The sequence below is a fragment of the Somniosus microcephalus genome, chromosome 22 (genome assembly GCF_052327205.1).
Source record: "Somniosus microcephalus isolate GS21.2 chromosome 22, FLI_Smic_1.0, whole genome shotgun sequence".
In the NCBI taxonomy this organism is placed as follows: domain Eukaryota; kingdom Metazoa; phylum Chordata; class Chondrichthyes; order Squaliformes; family Somniosidae; genus Somniosus; species Somniosus microcephalus.
The window spans coordinates 44834858-44860563 of NC_141008.1; the positions used below are offsets into that span (position 1 = coordinate 44834858).

The 25706-nt window shown below is 53.9% G+C and overlaps 1 protein-coding gene across 14 annotated transcripts in view; it reads right to left on the bottom strand.

Moving 5' to 3' along the window:
- The window catches only part of specc1 (sperm antigen with calponin homology and coiled-coil domains 1), a 109543-nt gene extending 84664 nt beyond the window's left edge, over positions 1 to 24879 (bottom strand). For 5 of the 14 annotated variants that reach the window (XM_085964578.1, XM_085964581.1, XM_085964577.1 and 2 more), the window contains exons 1-3: positions 24516 to 24878; positions 5306 to 5479; positions 2785 to 2920 (exon numbers count right to left, since the gene is read on the bottom strand). In XM_085964578.1, the coding sequence (XP_085820704.1) occupies positions 2785 to 2920; positions 5306 to 5455 (286 nt within the window). In that variant the 5' untranslated portion in view covers positions 5456 to 5479; positions 24516 to 24878. Of the gene's footprint in view, positions 1 to 728; positions 942 to 2784; positions 2921 to 5305; positions 5480 to 11505; positions 12072 to 18425; positions 18866 to 18917; positions 19111 to 24515 lie in introns of those variants that run through there. The other 9 variants (XR_015073237.1, XR_015073238.1, XM_085964584.1 and 6 more) reach the window with 6 other exon arrangements.
- Positions 24880 to 25706: the final 827 nt, after the last annotated feature.

A 25706-nucleotide genomic window follows, 5' to 3' on the forward strand; every position in this document is an offset into this window, starting at 1 on the left:
TCCCACACCGGGCGGCTCTCCTGCTCCCCGGGGCTCAGTCCCACACCGGGCAGTGCTCTCCTGCTCCCCGGGGCTCAGTCCCACACCGGGCGGCTCTCCTGCTCCCCGGGGCTCAGTCCCACACCGGGCGGTGCTCTCCTGCTCCCCAGGGTTCAGTTCCACACCGGGCGGGGCTCCGTCCCACAGAGTTGCGACTAGAGACACAACTGATGTGGGGAAGCCATTTCATATATAAAGTAACCCTTGGGTGCTTTGACCTGCGAGGTGTCGGTGGACTTCTCTGTGCAGGTGATTGTCGGAGTGATTCCTTTGGGCGAGTGTTGCAGTCAGAACCAGAGATGTGTGGGCTCAATCGAGACCAATCTCTCCAAATCCACCTCTACACAGGGGCAGTGAAGTTTGTTTGGGCTGGGCGACAGGAGAGGCAGGAGATCGACGCTGGAACCTGGTGCAGTGTCACAGGCACCGACAATCTACACTCGCTGGTCATTCTCCACAACTGCATCCCCACAAAGATCACCAATTATCGAGAGAAAGTTTGCACTGGGCAGAGATCCTATTCACAGACAATTCGGATAAAGCCAAGCCTGTGATATTTTCATTCATCACTTTCCCATTTATTACTGATTATTATTTCATCCACACAATAAACTCGCTTTTAGTCTCACTCCCTCACATACACGTGGCATCTGTTACTTAAAACAAAACCTCAGGCAGGAATCCCAAACCTTGTTCCTGATCCTCCGTCTTTCCAGGCTGGTTTCCCATTTTCCCAACAGTCCCGGCTAACGTTCCGTGTTCTGGGAGACAGGACGTGAAGCCTCCTCATGTGCCTGTGACAGGCTGTTGGGCAGCTCTCACAGTCACACTGACTGAGGGCAGGAGTTGGATTTGCTGCACCCTCACTGACATCTTCCAATCAGCTTGTGTCTGTGGATCTGTGAGAGGCTGTAGAGGGAGCTCGGTAACACCGAAAACCTCCCAGTGACTTTCAGGCTTCTAATCAGCTCCTCCCTCCACCCCACACTCGGCCCTATTCTGTTAATGGGAATGTCTTGTTAAAGGGATCGAACATTTAGGTGAACTCACTGCTCACAGTGTCTGTCTGTGTCGTGAGGACTTCGAGACAAAGGGTGCAGTTTATATAACGTTTAGAGTAGCTTGGCCGAACCTGCCCAGCGTAGCGAGGATCACACTGAGGTCAGAGGCCACACCAGCCCCAGGGGTTGGGAGGGGTCAGAGGCCCAGGGGTCACAGACTGCACCAGCCCCGGGGGTTGCTGCCCAGGGGACGCAGGATTGGACAGGGCGGGCAGCTGTTACTGGGGCCAGGGATCGCTGCATTGGCAAATAACTTTCCTGTGTGGGTCTGAAGGGATTAAATGCCGTTCCTGATAAATGAACTGCGAAGTCGCAGGAGGAGACAGTCTCGTCGAGTCGGAACCAGAACTCTGCCAAAAGGAGGAAAAACTTTTGCTCAGATATTCTCATTCTATTCCTCATGAGTCCAGCCAAAGTACTGAAGTAAAAAGGTCTCTTTGTCTCACTGCTGGGTGCTGCCTGGTCCAGTGGCTCAGAGATACCGTCACTCCCAGGGGTTGCTGCCGGGGCTCAGGATCTCAGGTACTAAATACAAAGAGCCTGTGGCTTTCCAAACCTCAGATCATCTGCTCAAGAAGCTTCACCACTTCATCCCCCCCTCCCTCCCCCCATCTCCCCCCTCCCACCCATTCCATCCCCCTCTCCCCCCCACCCTCCACCCCTCGCCCGCTCTCCTCTCCCTCCCCTCCCCCTCTCTCCTCTCCCTCCCCTCCCCCTCTCTCCCCTCCCTCCCCTCCCCCTCTCTCCTCTCCCTCCCCTCCCCCTCTCTCCCCTCCCTCCCCTCCCCTCCTCCCCCCTCTCCCCTCCCCCCTCTCTCCTCTCCCTCCCCCACCCTCCCCCACCCCTTCCCCTCCCCTCCCCCACCCTCCCCCTCCCCTCCCCCACCCTCCCCCTCTCTCCTCTCCCTCCCCTCCCCCTCCCCTTCCCTCCCCCACCCTCCCCCTCTCTCCTCTCCCTCCCCTCCCCCTCTCTCTCCCCCTCTCCCTCTCTCCTCTCCCTCCCCTCCCCCTCTCTCCTCTCCCTCCCCTCCCCCTCTCCCTCTCTCCTCTCCCCCTCTCTCCTCTCCCTCCCCTCCCCCTCTCTCCTCTCCCTCCCCCCCTCTCCTCTCCCTCCCCCCCCTCTCTCCTCTCCCTCCCCTCCCCCTCTCTCCCCTCCCTCCCCTCCCCCTCTCTCCCCTCCCTCCCCTCCCCCTCTCTCCCCTCCCTCCCCCTCTCTCCCCTCCCCCTCTCTCCCCTCCCTCCCCCTCTCTCCCCTCCCCCTCTCTCCCCTCCCTCCCCTCCCCCTCCCTCCCCTCCCTCCCCTCCCCCTCTCTCCTCTCCCTCCCCCCTCTCTCCTCCCCTCCCCCACCTCCCCTCCCCCACCCTCCCCCTCTCTCCTCTCCCTCCCCTCCCCCACCCTCCCCCTCTCTCCTCTCCCTCCCCTCCCCTCCCCCCTCGCGGGGGAAGACGGGGAAACCACTCTGAACAAATAGAGATCTGCACACGCGAAGGACCCACATCAGTGCGAGTCAGGCTGAGAGACAAGGTTGGACCCAGACACGCGCGCACACACTGTCAGATGGTGCCCGATTGCGGGCTGTAGTCTGATCCCCAGCTCTTAACTACACACCACGTCAGGCCTCAGTCAGGTGCAACGTCTGGCAGTGAACTCCCATTTCCACGCCTGACCTCTGGTGACCTTGTACCTGGGCTGCTCTTTGCCTTGTTCTCAGTGAGCTCAGCGATGGTCCCCATGGTAACCGTTTTCTTCAGCCTCGATGAGCTCGAGGTCAGGCTGCCTCCGGCCTTTGACGATAAATCATCGCTGCTTTTACTCTTCACCTGAGGGAAGGGATTGGGAATTAGCGGCAGAAATGCCAACAGTCTCGGCAACAAACTCACCGCCAACTGGGGCAGGTAATCGTGGGTATTGAACCTAGAACCACTCTGGGCACAATCACACACACAAATCCATCACAGCTTTAGGAACACAGGAGCAGGAGGAGGCCATTCAGCCCCTTGAGCCTGTTCCACCATTCAATCAAATCCTGGCTGATCTATGACCTAACTCCATCTACCCGCCTTTGCTCCATGTCTGAAGATCTCTATCTCACTCTTAAAAGCTCCAACTGACCCCCAGCATCCACAGCTTTTGGGGGAGAGAGTTCCAGATTTCCACTGCCCTTTGTGTGAAGAAGTGCTTCCTGACATCACCCCTGAACGGCCTGGCTCTAATTTTAAGGTTCTGCCCCCTTGTTCTGGACTTCCCCCCACCAGAGGAAATTGTTTCTCTCTCTCAACCCTATTGAATCACTTTATCATTTTAAACACCTCAACTAGATCACCCCTTAACCTTCTAAACTCGAGGGAATACAAACTACCTTTATGCAACCTGTCCTTGTAATTTAACCCTTTAAGCCCAGGTATCATTCTGGTGAATCAAGGCTGCACCTCCAACTACGACAACAACAACTTGTATTTCTATGGCACCTTTAACGTAGTAAAATGTCCCAAGGTGCTTCACAGGAGCGATTATCGCACCGAGCCACATAAGGAGATATTGGGACAGGTGACCAAAAGTTTGGTCAAAGAGGTCGGTTTTAAGAAGCTTCTTAAAGGAGGAGAGAGAGGTGGAGAGGTTTAGGGAGGGAATTCCAGAGCTCAGGGCCCAGGCAGCTGAAGGCACGGCCACCAATGGTGGAGCGATTAAAATCGGGGATGCGCAAGAGGCCAGAGTTGGAGAAGTGCAGGAGAACATTATATCCTTATGCAGTGCCCAGAACTGGACGCAGTTACTCTAATTGGGGTCTAACCAGAGCTTTATACAACTGAAGCATCACTTCCACCCCTTGTATTCCAGCCCCCTCGAGATAAAGGCCAACATTCTATTAGACTTTTTGATTACATTTTATATCCGTACACTAGTTTTTAATGATTTGTGTACATGGACATTCAAATTCAAAAACTCTGATTTGTCTTTCTTGAATCCAAAGTGGGTGACCTCACACTTCACCACATTGAACTCCATCTGCTACATTTTTGCCCGCTCACTAAGTCTGTGCTTTTGTAACTTCCTGTTTCCATATACGCAGTTTAATTTACGGATTAAAAACAGAAAATGTTGGAAATACGCAACAGGTTTATCAGCATCTTTAAGAGGAAGGTCGATTAACATTTAATTAACATTGAATTCTGGGAAAAGCATAAACTGTAACACAGGCAGAGACTGGGAGCACCGCGTCCCTCCCCGGAGCACTCAGTCTCACCCTTGGCAACGGGTAAAGCACACGCGTTACCAGCACACCGCGCCCCTCACCATTACACCGCGTCCCTCCCCGGAGCACTCAGTCTCACCCTTGGCAACGGGTAAAGCACGCGCGTTACCAGCACACCACGCCCCTCACCATTACACCGCGTCCCTCCCCGGAGCACTCAGTCTCACCCTTGGCAACGGGTAAAGCACGCGCGGTACCAGCACACCGCGCCCCTCACCATTACACCACGCCCCTCCCCATTACACCGTGCCCCTCCCCAATACCGGCGCACCGCGCCCCTCACCGTTACACCGCGCCCCTCCCCGTTACCGGGGCATCGCGCCCCTCACCGTTACACTGCGCCCCTCCCCGTTACCGGGGCATCGCGCCCCTCCCCGTTACACCGCACCCCTCACCGTTACACTGCGCCCCTCACCGTTACCAGGGCACCGCGCCCCTCCCCGTTACCGGTGCACCGCACTCCTCACCATTACACCGCGCCCCTGCCCATTACTGGTGCACCGCGCTCCTCACCATTACACAGCGCCCCTGCCCGTTACTGGTGCACCGCGCCCCTCACCATTACACTGTGCTCCTGCCCGTTACCGGTGCACTGCGCCCCTCACCATTACACCGTGCCCCTCCCCATTACACCGCGCCCCTCCCCATTACACCGCACCCCTCACCATTACACCGCGCCCTTGCCCGTTACCGGTGCACCGCGCCCCTCATCATTACACCGCACCCCTCCCCGTTACCAGGGCACCGCGCCCCTCCCCGTTACACCGCGCCCCTCCCCGTTACTGGTGCACTGCGCAGAGGAAGGAGGAATTGGGTGGAATAAATTATTCTTAAAGCTATGGATAGGAACGTGCCACAACTGAACTCCAAATGCCAGCACCAAAGAAATGACGCCCATCGCCCAGTCACACCGCGTGCAGCGCCATCCCACGCGAGCTGGACCGCCTCATACCTTGGTGAGCTGGGAGTGAGTGGGGAGCGAGGACGAGTATTTTGAAGATTTTGTTCCAGATGATGTGAGACTGGTTGCTCGTGGCCGCTCCATGCTCCGGCTGCCCTGTTTGCTTGCCACACCCACAGGCTTATTCGTTGCACCCTTCATATTCTTTGCTCAGGGTAAACTCAACTGAAAGAGAGCACAGAGCAGACAATAGACACTGAGAAACCATGAGAGGTCCCCGTCTCGTATCCTAACTCGCACCGAGTCCCGCTCACCCATCACCTCTGTGCTCGCTGACCTACATTGGCTCCCGGTCCAGCAATGCTAAGATTTTAAAATTCTCTTCCTTGCTTTCAAATCCCTCCATGGCCTCACCCCTCCCTATCTCTGTAACCTCCTCCAGCCCCACAACCCCCCACCCCCCCCGAGATCTCTGCGCTCCTCTAATTCTGGCCTCTTGAGCATCCCTGATTTCCATCGCTCCACCATTGGCGGCCGTGCCTGCAGCCATCTGGGCCCTAAGCTCTGGAATTCCCTCCCTAAACCTCTCTGCCTCTCTCTCCTCCTTTAACATTCTCCTTAAAACCGACCTTTCTGACCAAACATTTGGTCACCTGTCCTAAGGAAAGGGGAGGGGAGGGGAGGGGGAGGGGCAGGGAGGGGGAGGGGAAGGGCAGGGCAGAGGTTGGGCGGGGGAGGGGAGGGGCGGGGCAGGGGTGAGCGAGATGTCGAAATGATGGGAAGTGTTGCCTCTGAAGATGAGACTTGTATTTGAAGCAAAAGCTGATGATTCGCTGACTGTTTACACCGAGCGTCCCAGGGTAGAAGGTTCTGTCTGGGCCGTTATACGTCCGCATTTAAAAGATTTTTTTCATTGTGGAATGTGAATCTTTAATTTGAACCAAACGAAAGGCTATTTTTAGGTGTCTGGTTTTGAAACAACTTTAATTTGATGGTTTTTGTGCCAAGTTGTTTGGCACTGTTATTTTTAGCAACATCCATTAAAATGTGACCTTCACCGCCCTTTAAATCCCGCAGCACCGATCGCCCAGTCCGCTCCCAATGCCCTTCACGCTGCGATTGGGGCAGACTCAGCTACACGCACCCGCGCCCTCTCTGCACCCGCTCCCTCTCCGCACCCGCGCCCTCTCCGCACCCTCACCCGCACATAGAAGCATAGAAGATAGGAGCAGGAGTAGGCCATTCGGCCCCTCGAGCCTGCTCCGCCATTCAATGAGATCATGGCTGATCATCCAAATTCAGTACCCTGTCCCTGCCTTCTCCCCATATCCCTTGATCCCTTTACCTTAAGAAATATATCCAACTCTTTCTTGAATATATTTAATGAACTGCCCTCCACCGCCCTCTGTGGCAGAGAATTCCACAGGTTCACCACTCTCTGGGTGAAGAAATTCCTCCTCATTTCAGTCCAAAATGGCTTACCCCTTATCCTTAGACTATGACCCCTGGTTCTGGAGTCCCCGGCCATCAGAAACATCCTTCCTGCATCTAGTCTGTCCAGGCCTGACAGAATTTTATAGGTTTCGATGAGATCCCCTCTCAATCTTCTAAACTCCAGTGAGTATAAGCCCAATCGACACAATCTCTCCTCATACGTCATTCCTGCCATCCCAGGTATCAGCCTGGTGAATCTTCGCTGCACTCCTTCCATGGTAAGAACGTCCTTCCTCAGGTAAGGTGACCAAAACTGCACACAGTACTCAAGGTGCGGTCTCACCAAGGCCCTGTACAACTGTAGCAAGACATCCTTGTTCCTGTACTCGAACCCTCTTGCTACGAAGGCCAACATACCATTTGCCTTCTTAACCGCCTGCTGCACCTGCATGCTTACCTTCAGCGACTGGTGCACAAGAACACCCAGGTCTCTTTGCACTTCCCCTTCTCCCAATCTATTGCCATTCAAATAATAATCTGCCTTCCTGTTTTTGCCACCAAAGTGGATAACCTCACATTTATCCACATTGTAGTGCATTTGCCATGTTTCTGCCCAATCACCCAACCTGTCCATATCGTACTGGAGTTTCACGACATCCTCCTCACAGCATACCCTCCCACCCAGCTTTGTGTCGTCTGCAAATTTGGAGATATTACATCCAATTCCCTCATCCAGATCATTAATATATATTGTGAACAGCTGGGGTCCTAGGACCGATCCTTGCGGTACCCCACTAGTCACTGCCTGCCACTCGGAAAACGACCCGTTTATTCCAACTCTTGCTTTCTGTCCGCCAACCAGTTCTCTATCCAAGTCAATACCTTGCCCCCAATCCCATGTGCCTTAATTTTGCACGCTAATCTCTTATATGGGACCTTATCGAAAGCCTTCTGAAAGTCCAAATACACCACATCCACTGGTTCTCCCTTATCTATTTTACCAGTTACATCCTCAAAAAATTCCAGTAGATTAGTCAAGCATGATTTACCTTTTGTAAATCCATGTTGACTTTGTCCGATCCTGTCACTGCTTTCCAAGTGCTCTGTTATTACATCTTTTATAATGGACTCTAGCATTTTCCCCACTACCGATGTCAGGCTTACCGGTCTATAATTCCCCGCTTTTTCTCTACCACCTTTTTTGAATAGTGGGGTAACATTAGCTACCCTCCAATCCATGGGTACTGTTCCAGAGTCTATTGAGTTCTGGAAGATGACCAGCAATGCATCTACTATTTCTAGGGCCACTTCCTTAAGTACCCTGGGATGTAGATTATCAGGCCCTGGGGATTTATCGGCCTTCAGTCCCATCAATTTTCCTAACACCATTTCCCTACAAATACTGATTTCTTTCAGTTCCACCCTTTCATCAGACCCTATGTTCCCCGGCATCTCTGGGAGGTTATTTGTGTCCTCCTTTGTGAAGACAGAACCAAAATATGTATTTAGTTGGTCTGCCATTTCTTTGCTCCCCATTATAAATTCCCCTGATTCTGACTGCAAGGGACCTACGCTTGACTTCACCAATCTTTTTCTCTTCACATATCTATAAAAGCTTTTACAGTCAGTTTTTATGTTCCCTGCAAGCTTACTCTCATATTCTATTTTCCCTTTCTTAATTAATCCCTTTGTCCTCCTTTGTTGAATCCTAAACTGCTCCCAATCCTCAGGATTATTGCTTTTTCTGGCCAATTTATATGTCCTCTCTTTGGATCTTATGCTATCCCTAATTTCCCTTGTTAGCCATGGTTGAGTCACCTTTTTTGTTTTATTTTTATGCCAAACTGGGATGAACAAATTCTGTAGCTCATCCATTCGGCCTTTGAATGTTTGCCATTGCCTATCCACCGTCAACCCTTTGAGTGCCATTCCCCAATCAATCCTACTCAACTCGCTCCTCAGACCATCGTAGTTTCCTTTATTTAAATTGAGGACCCTAGTCTCTGATTCAACTACTTCATTCTCCATCTTAATGAAGAATTCGATCATATTATGATTGCTCCGACCCAAGGGGCCTCGTACAACAAGATTGCTAATTAATCCTTTCTCGTTACATAATACCCAGTCTAAGATGGCCTGATTTCTGGTTGGTTCCTCGACATATTGGTCCAGGAAACCATCCCGTAAACACTCCAGGAATTCCTCCTCCACAGTATTGTTACTAATTTGGTTGGCCCAATCTATATGTAGATTAAAGTCACCCATGATGACTGCTGTGCCCTTATTGCACGCTTCTTTAATTTCCCTTTTAATGCCATCCCCAACCTCTGCCTTACTGTTTGGAGGTCTATATACCACTCCCACTAATGTTTTTTTCCCCTTGGTATTCCTCAATTCTACCCATACAGATTCCACATCATCAGAGCTAATATCCTTCATTACAATTGTGTTAATCCCTTCTTTAACTAGTAATGCTACCCCACCTCCCTTTCCTTTTTGCCTATCTTTCCTGAATATCGAATACCCCTGAATGTTGAGTTCCCAGTCTTGGCCATCCTTGAGCCACGTTTCAGTAATCCCAACCAAATCATATTCATTTACCTCTATTTGCGCAGCCAATTCATCCACCTTATTACAAATGCTCCTCGCATTAAGACACAAAGCCTTCAGGCTTGTTTTTTTAATGCTCTTAGACCTATTAGAATTATTATTTACTGTGGCCATGTTTGATTTAAACCGTTGATTTCTCTGACTGCCACTTTTGTTTTTCTCCTTCCTATCTTTTGCTTTTATCCTTGTTTCCCTTTCATTTGTCTCGCTGCTCAGGTTCCCAACCCCCTGCCATTTTAGTTTAAACCCTCCCCCACAGCACTAGCAAACACTCCCCCTAGGACATCGGTTCCAGCTCTGCCCAGGTGCAAACCTTCCGGTTTGAATTGGTCCCACCTCCCCCAGAACTGGCTCCAATGTCCCAGGAATTTGAATCCCTCCCCCTGGCACCATTCCTCTAGCCACGTATTCATCTGAAGTATCCTTCTATTTCTACTCTGACTAGCACGTGGCACTGGTAGCAATCCTGAGATTACTACCTTTGAGGTCCTGTTTTTAAAATTTATCTCCTAACTCCCTATATTCCGCTTTTAGGACCTCATCCCGCTTTTTACCTATATCATTGGTGCCTATATGCACCACGACAACTGGCTGTTCACCCTCCCCTTCCAAGATGTTCTGCAGCCGCTCGGAGACATCCTTGACCCTTGCACCAGGGAGGCAACACACCATCCTGGAGTCTCGTTTGTGGCCGCAGAAACGCCTATCTATTCCCCTTACAATTGAATCCCCTATTACTATAGCTCTACCCCTCTTTTTCCTCCCATTCTGTGCAGCAGAGCCACCCCTGGTGCCAGGAAGTTGGCTGCTGCTGCCTTCCTCTGATAAGCCATCCCCCCCAACAGTACTCAAAGTGGTGTATCTGTTGGAGAGGGGGATGGCCACAGGGGACCCCTGCACTACCTGCCTGCACCTAGTACTCTGCCTGTTGGTCAGCCGTTCCCTTTCTTCCTGTCCAACCTCTACCTGCGGTGTGTCCAACTCCGTAAATGTGATATTCGCGATGTCCTGAGCATCGTGAATGCTCCAGTATGCATCCAATCGCAGCTCCAGTGCCGCAATGCAGTCTGTCAGTAGCTGCAGCTGGATGCACTTCCTGCACATGTAGTTGTCAGGGACACAGGAAGTGTCCCTGAGTTCCCACATACTGCAGGAGGAGCATACAACGGGGCCGGGCTCTCCTGCCATGACTTACCCTTTAATTAATTTAATTTAAATTAAATCAATCAATCCCACTAATTACACTACAGTTAACTGGTTTACCAACAGTCCCCGCTACACCAGAGAGACCTTAGTAACTATAAGCCAGAGTTAAAGTTTAAAAAAGAGAGAAATACTCACCAACCAATCACTTACCTGCTTCCTGGTGACGTCACACTTTGATTACTTTTTACCTCTCTCCCCGCTGTTGAATTGGTCGGGCCTCGTTCACTGCCACCGGTTTTAAGCTGCCGCTGCTCCCACACAGGTCCGATGCTCTGGTCGGACCTCGTTCACTGCCGCCAGTTTTAAGCTGCCGCTGCTCCCACACAGGTCCGATGCTCTGGTCGGACCTCGTTCACTGCCGCCGGTTTTAAGCTGCCGCTGCTCCCACACAGGTCCGATGCTCTGGTCGGACCTCGTTCACTGCTGCCGGTTTTAAGCTGCCGCTGCTCCCACACAGGTCTGATGCTCTGGTCGGGCCTCATTCACTGCCGCCGGTTTTAAGCTGCCGCTGCTCCCTCACCCTCTCCCTCTCCCGCACCCTCTCCCGCACCCTCTCCCGCACCATCTCCCGCACCCTCTCCGCGCCCCCGCCCAACCCACCCCCGCCCAACCCGCTCGCCCCCGCCAACCCGGACCCCTGCCAACCCGCGCCCGCCCAACCCGCCCAGCCCAAACCACCCCCGCCCAACCTGCACCCACACCCACCCCCGTCCCCACAAACCCGCCCCCACCCAACCCGCTCACCCCCTCCCAACCCACCCCCGCCCAACCCACCCCCACCCAACCTGCACCCACACCCACCCACGCCCAACCCGCGCCCCTGCCCAACCGACCCGCCCAACCCGCGCCCCCGCAGACCCGCCCGCACCCCCACCCAACCCACACCCCCGCCCCTCACCCCCACCCACACCCCCACCCACACCCCCGCCCCACCCACTCGCCCCCGCCCAACCCGCACCCACACCCACCCCCACCCCAGCCCAACCCACTCGCGTGCTCACCTCCGCCCAGTAACCGGTATCACCAGACCCACTGCCTTCACCTCACTCGCACCAGAAGATAGACCCGAGAGATCCCCCCCCCGCCACACAGAAGAGGAGGGGAGGTTAAAATATCGGGATCGATTATCCCGACTCCATTCCCGGTGGTGATGCAGATTCTGGATCAGGCCCGATGACATCAGCGGCACCACGATGTATTAACCTCACTGCAGGAGGAATCCGCGGCTTCCGTCCCCCCAGCAACGGCAACACAGCGGGAGGAGCCGACTGCCCAGAACTTTTACAACTTGGTCTTTTTTTCAAGCTCCTTGTGGGCCAGGGGGAACAGGAGTGCCCCCCCTCCTTGAGGTGGGCTGGCACAGAGTCCCATGGTGGGGGGTGGGGGCTGGCACTCAGTCCCGCTGGACAATCTGTTTACTTCTGGCTCTCCTCGTGTCTGCTTTCAGGATTCTTATTTATGTCTCGAGGATCTGCTTTCTCTGGAGACTCAACATTTATAAACAGGACAGCGCACAACTAAAGCTGGGCCCTTATCGCAACCCCACGGGGTCCCTGAACACAGATCCAATTAACGTCAGCCCGAGGCTGACCCCACAAATCCCAGCACAGCTCCAGCAACCGGATCCACTTAACACGGGTCATTTACACTCAGACATACCTCGTGCAGTTTAACACGTCGTCCAGTCAGTGACACAGAATCTGTCAACGGGAGCTTGCCAACCCCATTCACCCAAACCCTAAATACTGACCCTTCACCCCAAATACTGACCCCACCTCATGGAACTGGTTATTTGTTTTGATCAGCTCCCCCAGTAGAATGTCAAATATGCGAAGCATGTGGAATGAGTTCGGAAACAGTCACCAGTCAATGTGGCAATTCCTGATCGTCACCGACTCATGAGCCGAACCCTCCCTCCCCCCAAGCTCCGTGTGGGTGAAGTGAGACTGAATGAATTGCCTGACCACAATAACGGATCGTCTATGAATAACCTGGAACAGATTTTTAAATTAAGTCATCAGAGATGGTTACTCGTAGAAACTTCACACACACACACACACACACACACACAGGGGCGCACATACACACACACACACACACACACACGCACACACGGGGGCGCACACACACACACGGGGGCGCACACACACACACGGGGGCGCACACACACACAGGGGGCACACACACACACAGGGGGCACACACACACAGGGGGCACACACACACAGGGGGCACACACACACGGGGGCACACACACACACGGGGGCACACACACACACACACACACACACACAGGGGCACACACACACACGGGGGCACACACACACACACACACACACACACACACACAGGGGCACACACACACACAGGGGCACACACACACACAGGGGCACACACACACACACAGGGGCACACACACACACACAGGGGCACACACACACACAGGGGCACACACACACACACAGGGGCACACACACACACACAGGGGCACACACACACACACAGGGGCACACACACACACACAGGGGCACACACACACACACAGGGGCACACACACACACAGGGGCACACACACACACACAGGGGCACACACACACACACAGGGGCACACACACACACACAGGGGCACACACACACACACACAGGGGCACACACACACACAGGGGGGCGGGCACACACACACACGGGGGCACACACACACACACGGGGGCACACACACACACACACACACGGGGGCACACACACACACACACACGGGGGCACACACACACACACACACACACACACACGGGGGCACACACACACACACACACACACGGGGGCACACACACACACACACACACACACACACGGGGGCACACACACACACACACACGGGGGCACACACACACACACACACACGGGGGCACACACACACACACACGGGGGCACACACACACACACACGGGGGCACACACACACGGGGGCACACACACACACACACACGGGGGCACACACACACACACACGGGGGCACACACACACACACACACACGGGGGCACACACACACACACACACACGGGGGCACACACACACACACACACACGGGGGCACACACACACGGGGGCACACACACACACACACACACGGGGGCACACACACACACACACACACGGGGGCACACACACACACACGGGGGCACACACACACACACGGGGGCACACACACACACACGGGGGCACACACACACACGGGGGCACACACACACACGGGGGCACACACACACACGGGGGCACACACACACACGGGGGCACACACACACACACGGGGGCACACACACACACACGGGGGCACACACACACACACGGGGGCACACACACACACACGGGGGCACACACACACACACGGGGGCACACACACACACACGGGGGCACACACACACACACGGGGGCACACACACACACACGGGGGCACACACACACACACGGGGGCACACACACACACACGGGGGCACACACACACACACGGGGGCACACACACACACACAGGGGCACACACACACACACAGGGGCACACACACACACAGGGGCACACACACACACACAGGGGCACACACACACACACAGGGGCACACACACACACAGGGGCACACACACACACACAGGGGCACACACACGGGGGCACACACACACACACACACACGGGGGCACACACACACACACGGGGGCACACACACACACACACACACGGGGGCACACACACACACACGGGGGCACACACACACACACACGGGGGCACACACACACACACACACACACGGGGGCACACACACACACACGGGGGCACACACACACACGGGGGCACACACACACACGGGGGCACACACACACACGGGGGCACACACACACACACGGGGGCACACACACACACACGGGGGCACACACACACACACGGGGGCACACACACACACACGGGGGCACACACACACACACGGGGGCACACACACACACACGGGGGCACACACACACACACGGGGGCACACACACACACACGGGGGCACACACACACACACGGGGGCACACACACACACACGGGGGCACACACACACACACGGGGGCACACACACACACACAGGGGCACACACACACACACAGGGGCACACACACACACACAGGGGCACACACACACACAGGGGCACACACACACACAGGGGCACACACACACACAGGGGCACACACACACACACAGGGGCACACACACACACACAGGGGCACACACACACACAGGGGCACACACACACACAGGGGCACACACACACACACAGGGGCACACACACACACAGGGGGGCGGGCACACACACACACGGGGGCACACACACACACACGGGGGCACACACACACACACGGGGCACACACACACACACGGGGGCACACACACACACACACACACGGGGGCACACACACACACACACACACACACACACACACACGGGGGCACACACACACACGGGGGCACACACACACACGGGGGCACACACACACACGGGGGCACACACACACACATGGGGGCACACACACACACATGGGGGCACACACACACACATGGGGGCACACACACACACATGGGGGCACACACACACACACACGGGGGCACACACACACACACGGGGCACACACACACAGGGGGCACACACACACAGGGGGCACACACACACAGGAGGCACACACACACACGGGGCACACACACACATGGGGGCACACACACACACACGGGGGCACACACACACACACACACAGGGGCACACACACACACACACAGGGGCACACACACACACACACACACACACACACACACGGGGGCGCACACACACACACAGGGGGCACGCACACACACACAGGGGGGCGGGCACACACACACAGGGGGGCGGGCACACACACACAGGGGGGCGGGCACACACACAGGGGGGCACACACACACACACGGGGGCACACACACACACACGGGGGCACACACACACACACGGGGGCACACACACACACACGGGGGCACACACACACACACACACGGGGGCACACACACACACACACACACACACGGGGGCACACACACACACACGGGGGCACACACACACACGGGGGCACACACACACACGGGGGCACACACACACACGGGGGCACACACACACACGGGGGCACACACACACACGGGGGCACACACACACACGGGGGCACACACACACACATGGGGGCACACACACACACACATGGGGGCACACACACACACACGGGGGCACACACACACAGGGGGCACACACACACAGGAGGCACACACACACACGGGGGCACACACACACACGGGGGCACACACACACACGGGGGCACACACACACATGGGGGCACACACACACACACGGGGGCACACACACACACACACAGGGGCACACACACACACACGGACACACACACACACACACAGGGGCACACACATACACACACACACACACACACACACACGGGGGCGCACACACACACACAGGGGGCACACACACACACAGGGGGCACGCACACACACACAGGGGCGCGCACACACACACACACACACACACGGGGGCGCGCACACACACACACACACACGGGGCGCGCACACACACACAGGGGGGCGCACACACACACGGGGGCGCACACACACACGGGGGCGCACACACACACGAGGCGCACACACACACGGGGGCGCACACACACACGGGGGCGCACACACACACGGGGGCGCACACACACACGGGGGCGCACACACACACGGGGGCGCACACACACACACGGGGGCGCACACACACACACGGGGGCGCACACACACACACGGGGGTGCACACACACACGGGGGCGCACACACACACGGGGGCGCACACACACACGGGGGCGCACACACACACGGGGGCGCACACACACACGGGGGCACACACACGGGGGCACACACACACACGGGGGCACACACACACACGGGGGCACACACACACACGGGGGCACACACACACACGGGGGCACACACACACACGGGGGCACACACACACACGGGGGCACACACACACACGGGGGCACACACACACACAGGGGCACACACACACACAGGGGCACACACACACACAGGGGCACACACACACACACACACACAGGGGCACACACACACACACACACAGGGGCACACACACACACAGGGGCACACACACACACACACACACACAGGGGCACACACACACACACACACACACAGGGGCACACACACACACACACACACACAGGGGCACGCACACACACAGGGGCGCGCACACACACAGGGGCGCGCACACACACAGGGGCGCGCACACACAGGGGGGCGCGCACACACACGGGGGCGCGCACACACACGGGGGCGCGCACACACACGGGGGCGCGCACACACACGGGGGCGCGCACACACACACGGGGGCGCACACACACACGGGGGCGCACACACACACGGGGGCGCACACACACACGGGGGCGCACACACACACACGGGGGCGCACACACACACACGGGGGCGCACACACACACGGGGGCGCACACACACACGGGGGCGCACACACACACGGGGGCGCACACACACACGGGGGCGCACACACACACGGGGGCGCACACACACACGGGGGCGCACACACACACGGGGGCGCACACACACACGGGGGCGCACACACACACGGGGGCGCACACACACACGGGGGCGCACACACACACGGGGGCGCACACACACACGGGGGCGCACACACACACGGGGGCGCACACACACACGGGGGCGCACACACACACGGGGGCGCACACACACACGGGGGCGCACACACACACGGGGGCGCACACACACACGGGGGCGCACACACACACGGGGGCGCACACACACACGGGGGCGCACACACACACGGGGGCGCACACACACACACGGGGGCACACACACACACGGGGGCACACACACACACGGGGGCACACACACACACGGGGGCACACACACACACGGGGGCACACACACACGGGGGCACACACACACACGGGGGCACACACACACACGGGGGCACACACACACACGGGGGCACACACACACACGGGGGCACACACACACACGGGGGCACACACACACACGGGGGCACACACACACACGGGGGCACACACACACATGGGGGCACACACACACACGGGGGCACACACACACACGGGGGCACACACACACACGGGGGCACACACACACACGGGGGCACACACACACACGGGGGCACACACACACACGGGGGCACACACACACACGGGGGCACACACACACACGGGGGCACACACACACACACACACACACACAGGGGCACACACACACACGGGGCACACACACACACAGGGGCACACACACACACAGGGGCACACACACACACACACACAGGGGCACACACACACACACACACAGGGGCACACACACACACACACACACACACAGGGGCACACACACACACACAGGGGCACACACACACACACAGGGGCACACACACACACACACACACACACACACACACACAGGGGCACACACACACACACACACGGGCGCACACACACACACACACACAGGGGCGCACACACACACACAGGGGGGCACACACACACACACACACACACAGGGGCGCACACACACACACAGGGGGGCACACACACACACACACACACACAGGGGCGCACACACACACACAGGGGGGCACACACACACACAGGGGGGCACACACACACACACACGGGGGCACACACACACACAGGGGCACACACACACACACACAGGGGCACACACACACACACACACACACGGGCACACACACACACAGGGGCACACACACACACACACAGGGGCACACACACACACACACAGGGGCACACACACACACAGGGGCACACACTACTCACCTCTTGTGGGTCTGGATTATAACAAACTGAGGGTCAGAGCAAGTGTCTGACTCACGCACTCACAAGATGGTTCTTGTTCCGTGTAAATTCCGTTTCCCAGAAGAGGAAAACCACAAGTGTCAAATGAGGCAGAGAACGGCAGCTACCCAGGAGCAGAAGAAAGCAGAGTTCCAGCCTCAGGCACACACACTTCACCGGGAGGCTGTCAGAACACCGGGAGAAAACACAGTCCAGCACCAATACCGGCTCCAATCCGGCAAATTCAGTGTTGGCAAATTAACCCTTTAAGGGTCTCTGCAACATCTTTGTCCAAAAACAGCAGGACAGCAGAGAATTGCACGCTACAAGTATGGCGTCATAGAAACTTTAGATTCCCTATAATTTCCTGCTCTAACACCTTCAGAAAATCTCCCAGATTGTTTTAATTGGGAATTATACAAAGTGACTGAACAGAAACAGAGGCGGAGGTAACAGCAAGAGGAAGTCACAAACCTTCAGAATTAGTCAGCATGTAGTGAGGCTGGTGACAGTCTGAACGGAGCCACATCCTCTTCACTGCTCAGCGATAATCGAAACGGCCTCTCCTCGTTCTGCTTCACATTATTGAGGAAGCTCCGGGTCTCACAGCTCCAGAAGCGCACTCAGCTCAGTGGCAGACAGTTACCAGGCTGGGAGTCGGTGCTGCACCAAAGTTTCACAATACAGGCCCACCTTTAAAACGGGCAGTCACTTATCTCAACAACAACTTACATTTATCCAGCATCTTTAACGTAGTAAAACGTCCCAAGGCGCTTCACAGGAGCGATTAACAAACAAAATTTGACACCGAGCCACATAAGGTGATATTAGGACAGGTGATTAAAAAGCTTGGTCAAGGAGGGAGATTTAAAGGAGTGTCTTAAAAGGAGGAGAGAGAGGTAGCGAGGCAGAGAGGTTTAGGGAGGGAATTCCAGAGCTTAGGGCCTTGGCAGCTGAAGGCACGGCCACCAATGGTGGAGAGATTAAAATCGGGGATGAGCACCTTCTCAAGGGCAATTAGGAATGGGCAATAAATGCTGGCCTTGCCAACGACGCCCACAACCCATGAACAAATAAAAAAGAGGCCAGAATTGGAGGAGCGCAGATATCTCGGGAGGCTGTAGGGCTGAAGGAGGTTACAGAGATAGTGAGGGGCGAGGCCATGGAGGGATTTGAAAATAAATACAAGAATTTTAAATTTCAAGGTGTTGCTGGACTGGGAGCCAATGTAGGTCAGCGAGCACATGGGTGATAGGCGAACGGGATTTGGTGCGAGTCAGGACACGGGCCGCAGAGTTTTGGATGAGCTCAAGTTTACGAAGGGTGCAAGGTGGGAGACCAGCCAGGAGAACGTTACATAGAATTTACAGCCCAGAAACAGGCCATTCGGCCCAACCATGCTCCACTCGAACCTCCTCCCATCATTCCTCATCTAATTCTATCAGCATAACCCTCTATTCCTTTCTCCTTCATACGCTTGTCTAGCTCCCCCTAAAATGCATCGATACTATTTGCCTCAACCACTCCCTGTGGTAGCGAGTTCCACATTCTCACCACTCTCTGGGTAAAGATGTTTCTTCTGAATTCCCCATTTAATTTCCTGGTGACTATTTTATAGTAATGGCCTCTAGTTTTGCTCTTCCCCACAAGTGAAAACACTCTCTGTGTGTCTACTCAATCAAAACCTTCAAAGAGAAAAGAGACCCAGCCTGTTCATCCTTTCCCGATAGGTATACCCTTGCATTTCTGGTATCATCCTTGTAAATCTTGTTTACACCCTCTCCAGTGCCTCTATATCCTCTTTATAATATGGTGACCAGAATTGTATGCAGCACTCCAAGTGCAGTCTAACCAAAGTTCGATACGTGTTTAGCATAACTTCTCTACTTTTCAACTCTATCGCACCAGCAATAATCCTAGTGCTTGGAATGGTCAAGTCTGGAGGTAACAAAGGCACAGGTGAGGGTTTCAGATGAGCTGAGGCAAGGACAGAGACAGGCGATGTTACAGAGGTGAAAGACCATTGCTTTCTAGAGTATGAATTGAAACATTATCGAAGTTACATGCTCTGTTGAAGATTTTATTCATGGAATAGAACTTATTTTATTGAAGGACAGAGTAATTTCAGACAGCGATTTGGTGCTGTGGTCTTGTGATGGAGAGGATATGGGGTCGGAAGCTCATCTCAGGGTCAAATACGACACCAAGCGATGACCATTTGCATTAACCTCAATTTCAAAGTTGCCGGTTACAGCGTCTCGTGTACTCCATTTATTTTGGGCAGAAACAAGATGTAGTGATAAACTTAAAAGAAGATTTTCCTGTGCTGGTGCCAACTGATAATAGGGAACGCGGGAGAAGCTCTATGAACCAAACTCAGATTCAAAGAAGGAAAAGCAAAATACTGCGGATGCTGGAAATCCAGGGTCATCGACCTGAAACGTTAACTCTGTTTCTTGCTCTCAGATGTTGCCTGACCTGCTGAGTGTTTCCAGCTTTTTCTGTTTTTATTTCAGATTGAAAGAAAGTTCTGTCATATCGCCACCATTACCTCACGATCCATACCCAGGGTTAGCTTAGCCATCGAGAGGCTCGGCTATCATAATACTCCCTGCTTTCATAAAGAACTTATTACAACTGACAATAATAACAGTCAGTACAAAAAGGTTGTCATTTTATAAAATCAAAAAGCTATACCGGCTATCGTGTATCTCAGGCAAATCGTGCTGGCACGACCTCGCTGCTAGAAGCAGTGGGTACTGGACCGGCACGCAGTGACATCTCACAGGGCGGCCAGGAGTCACTCTCGTCTGGATCTGGGCAACTACCCAAAGGCTGATCTCCACTGCGAGGGAGCACACTACACTCACCCAGCTCACACATTCCTCACCCACAGCCTGGCATCTGAAAGAGTCGAACCAGCTCGAGCTTTCCTTGATCTGACCAATGCCATGTTGGGGGGGAGGGGGCTTTCATGTTCAGTGTTGTTGAAATCCGGGGTGAATGCGGCAGAATTTACCCACAACACAGGTAAATATCACAGGCAGTGAGAGAGTGTCTATGTAGGTTCACTTCAGTCTGCTCTCCAGTGACTCAGTATCCAGAGACACAGTCTGCCATCCAGTGTCCCAGTATCCAGAGACACAGTCTGCCCTCCAGTGTCTCAGTGTCCAGAGGCACTGTCTGCCCTCCAGTGTCCCAAGGCACTGTCTGCCCTCCAGTGTCCCAGTATTCAAAGGCACTGTCTGCCTTCCAGTGATTGAATTTTACATTAAGTTGGAGAGTGATGTAGTCCAATCTGAAATTAAGGTCTTCAATCTAAACTACAAGGGTATGATGGACAAGTTGGCCATGGTAGATTGGGAGACTACACTGAAAGGTATGAAGGTGGACATACATACAATGGCTAATATTCAAGGAAGTAATGCATAATTTGCAACAAACATATATTCCTCTAGGGCATAAAAACCCAAAAGGAAAAGTGATCCAACCATGACTAACAAAAGAAATTAAAGCTAGTATTAAGTCAAAGGAGGAAGCTTATAAAGTTGCCAGAAAAAGTAGTCAGCCTGAGGATTGGGATCTTTTCAGAAATCAGCAAAGGGGGACCAAGAAATTGATAAAGAAAGGGAAAATGAAATATGAGCACAAACTAGCGAAAAATATAAAAAAGGATTGTAAAAGCTTCTATAGGTGTGTGAAAAAGAAAAGACTGGCGAAGATAAATGTAGGTCCTTTACAGTCAGAGACGGGAGAATTTATAATGGGGAATGAGGAAATGGCAGAGAAATTAAATAAATACTTTGTTTCTGTCTTCACGGAGGAAGACACAAAAAACCTCCCAGAAATGCGAGAAAACCAAGGGTGTGGCGAGAATGAGAAACTTAAAGAAATTATTATTAGTAAAAAAACAGTATGAGCAAAATTAATGGGACTAAAAGTCGATAAAACCCAAGGACTGGATGACCTACATCTTAGGGTTTTGAAAGAGGTGGCCATTGGGATAGTGGACGCATTGGTTGTCATCTTCCAAAATTCTATAGATTCTGGATTGATTCCTGCAGATTGGAGGATAGCAAATGTAACCCCGCTATTTAAGAAAGGAGGGAGAGAGAAAACAGGGAACTACAGACCTGTTAGCCTCACATCAGTAGTTGGGAAAATGCTGGAGTCTATTATAAAGGATGCAATAACTGGGCACTTAGAAACTAATAGCAAGATTGGGCAGAGTCAACATGGATTTATGAAAGGGAAATCCTGTTTAACAAACCGATTAGATTTCTTTGAGGATGTAACTAGTGGAGTAGGCAAAGGGGAACCAGTAGATGTGGTGTATCTGGATTTTCAGAAGGCCTTCGATAAGGTCCCACACAAGAGGTTGGTAAACAAAATTAGGGCACATGGAATTGGGGGTAATATGCTAGCATGGATGAGGGGACATTTCCAAATTTGCTGATAATACAAAGCTAGGTGGCAGTGTCAGTTGTGAAGAGGCTTCAAGGGGATCTCAACAGGCTCAGTGAGTGGGCGAGAACATGGCAGATGGAATATAATGTGGATAAATGTGAAGTTATCCACTTTGGTAGAAAAAACAGAAAGGCAGACTATTTCCTAAATGGTGAAAGATTGGGGAATGCAGATGCTCAAAGGGACCTGGGTGTCCTTGTACATGAGTCACTGAAAGTGAATGTGCAGGTGCAGCAAGCCATTAGGAAGGCAAATGGTATGCTGGCCTTCATTACGAGAGGATTTGAGTGCAGGAATAAAGAAGCCTTACTCCAATTATATAGGGCCTTGCTGAGACCACACCTGGAGTACTGTGTACAATTTTGGTATCCTTACCTAAGGAAAGATATACTTGCCATAGAGGGAGTGCAACGAAGGTTCACGAGATTGATTCCTGGGATTGCGGGACTGTCGTATGAGAAGAGATTGAGTAAACTAAGCCTGCATCCTCTTGAATTCAGAAGAATGAGAGAGGATCTCAAGCATACAAAATTATTACAGGGCTTGATAGGGTGGATGCTGGGAGAATGTTTCCCTTGGCTGGGGGTCTAGAACCAGGGGCCACAGCCTCAGGATAAAGGGTAGGTCATTCAGGACTGAGATGAGAAGAAATTTCTTCACACAGAGGGTGGTGAATCTTTGGAATTCTCTACCCCAGAGGGCTGTGGAGGCTCAGTCATTGGGTATATTCAAAACAGAAGTCGATAGATTTCTGACTAGTAAGGGAATCAAGGGATATGGCGATAGGGCCGGTGAATGGAGTTGAGGCAGAAGATCAGCCATGATCTCATTGAATGGTGGAGCAGGCTCGAAGGGCCTACTCCTGCTCCTATTTCTTATGTCCCAGTGTCCAGAGGCACTGTCTGCCTTCCAGTGACCCAGTGTCCAGAGGCACTGTCTGCCTTCCAGTGACCCAGTGTCCAGAGGCATTGTCTGCCCTCCAGTGACCCAGTGTCCAGAGGGACTGTCTGCCTTCCAGTGACCCAGTGTCAGAGGTACTGTCTGCCTTCCAGTGACCCAGTGTCCAGAGGCACTGTCTGCCTTCCAGTGACCCAGTGTCCAGAGGCACTGTCTGCCTTCCAGTGACCCAGTGTCCAGAGGGACTGTCTGCCTTCCAGTGACCCAGTGTCCAGAGGGACTGTCTGCCGTCCAGTGACCCAGTGTCCAGAGGGACTGTCTGCCTTCCAGTGACCCAGTGTCCAGAGGCACTGTCTGCCTTCCAGTGACCCAGTGTCCAGAGGGACTGTCTGCCTTTCAGTGACCCAGTGTCCAGAGGGACTGTCTGCTTTCCAGTGACCCAGTGTCCAGAGTGACTGTCTGCCCTCCAGGAGTTGATCCGTAGCTCGGGTCTCAGAGAATAAAACTCACAAAGTAGGAAACTGATATTGATCATTGAAGGGCTAATGCTAAACAAACTTCAACCAATCACCCGGGATTATCATCAAATTATCTGTAACTAATCACTAGGATTATCAATATCCAATTACCCTGAATTATTGATATGGAGAAAAGAACACCCAGCAATATCTATAAACCAAACACGCAGGATTATCATTATCCAGTCACCTGGGTTTTATCAATACTTTCCACATCTTTTGCTGATCTGTGGTTTCCAGCCAGTGTCCTCAGTCCCAGCTTCAGGGAAGGTTTCCTCCTCCCTCTGCTTTCACTCCTGTTCAGGAGTTCAATCTGTTCCCAGTGAAAGGCCCTTCCTGCTGCCCAAACCTCCGCAACATCAGCTTCCTGTTTTCCTGTTACTGCCCCACTCTCCAAAGGTCAGCTTACACGGTGGGTGCTCAATGACCACGTGGTGCTGTGCCAGGGCGGAGGGCGCACAGGACTGTGCTGGTCATTTTCTACAACTTAAGATTAGGGCTGCTCCACCAGCAGTTAAACTCCTGACACTCTCCGCTCTATCAGTGGCCCGCACAGGCTCACTGGTTATATATAGCACAGATTGCAAGTACTATTCCACCTGAGTATTGCAAGCAGCTTTCAGGAAACCTGATCCAGCGAAGACTGAACCAGTTTATGCACAAGCAATATCCGTCCTTTAGAAACATTCTTCAATGACTCACAAGAATGTTTCCCCACCGCCCTCTCCTGAATGTGCTGACTCTCACTGGGGTACAGTTCCTCAAGGTGCTGACTCTCACTGGGGTACAGCTCCTGAAGGTGCTGACTCTCACTGGGGTACAGTTCCTGAAGGTGCTGACTCTCACTGGGGTACAGTTCCTGAAGGTGCTGACTTTCCCTGGGGTACAGTTCCTGAAGGTGCTAACTCTCACTGGGGTACAGTTCCTGAAGGTGCTGACTCTCACTGGGGTACAGTTCCTGAAGGTGCTGACTCTCACTGGGGTACAGTTCCTGAAGGTGCTGACTCTCACTGGGGTACAGTTCCTGAAGGTGCTGACTCTCACTGGGGTACAGTTCCTGAAGGTGCTGACTCTCACTGGGGTACAGTTCCTGAAGGTGCTGACTCTCACTGGGGTACAGTTCCTGAAGGTGCTGACTCTCACTGGGGTACAGCTCCTGAAGGCGCTGACTCTCACTGGGGTACAGTTCCTGAAGGTGCTGACTCTCACTGGGGTACAGTTCCTGAAGGTGCTGACTCTCACTGGGGTACAGTTCCTGAAGGTGCTGACTCTCACTGGGGTACAGCTCCTGAAGGTGCTGACTCTCACTGGGGTACAGTTCCTGAAGGTGCTGACTCTCACTGTCCAGACCACTCCCAGTGATGCGAACCATTGTGATCAG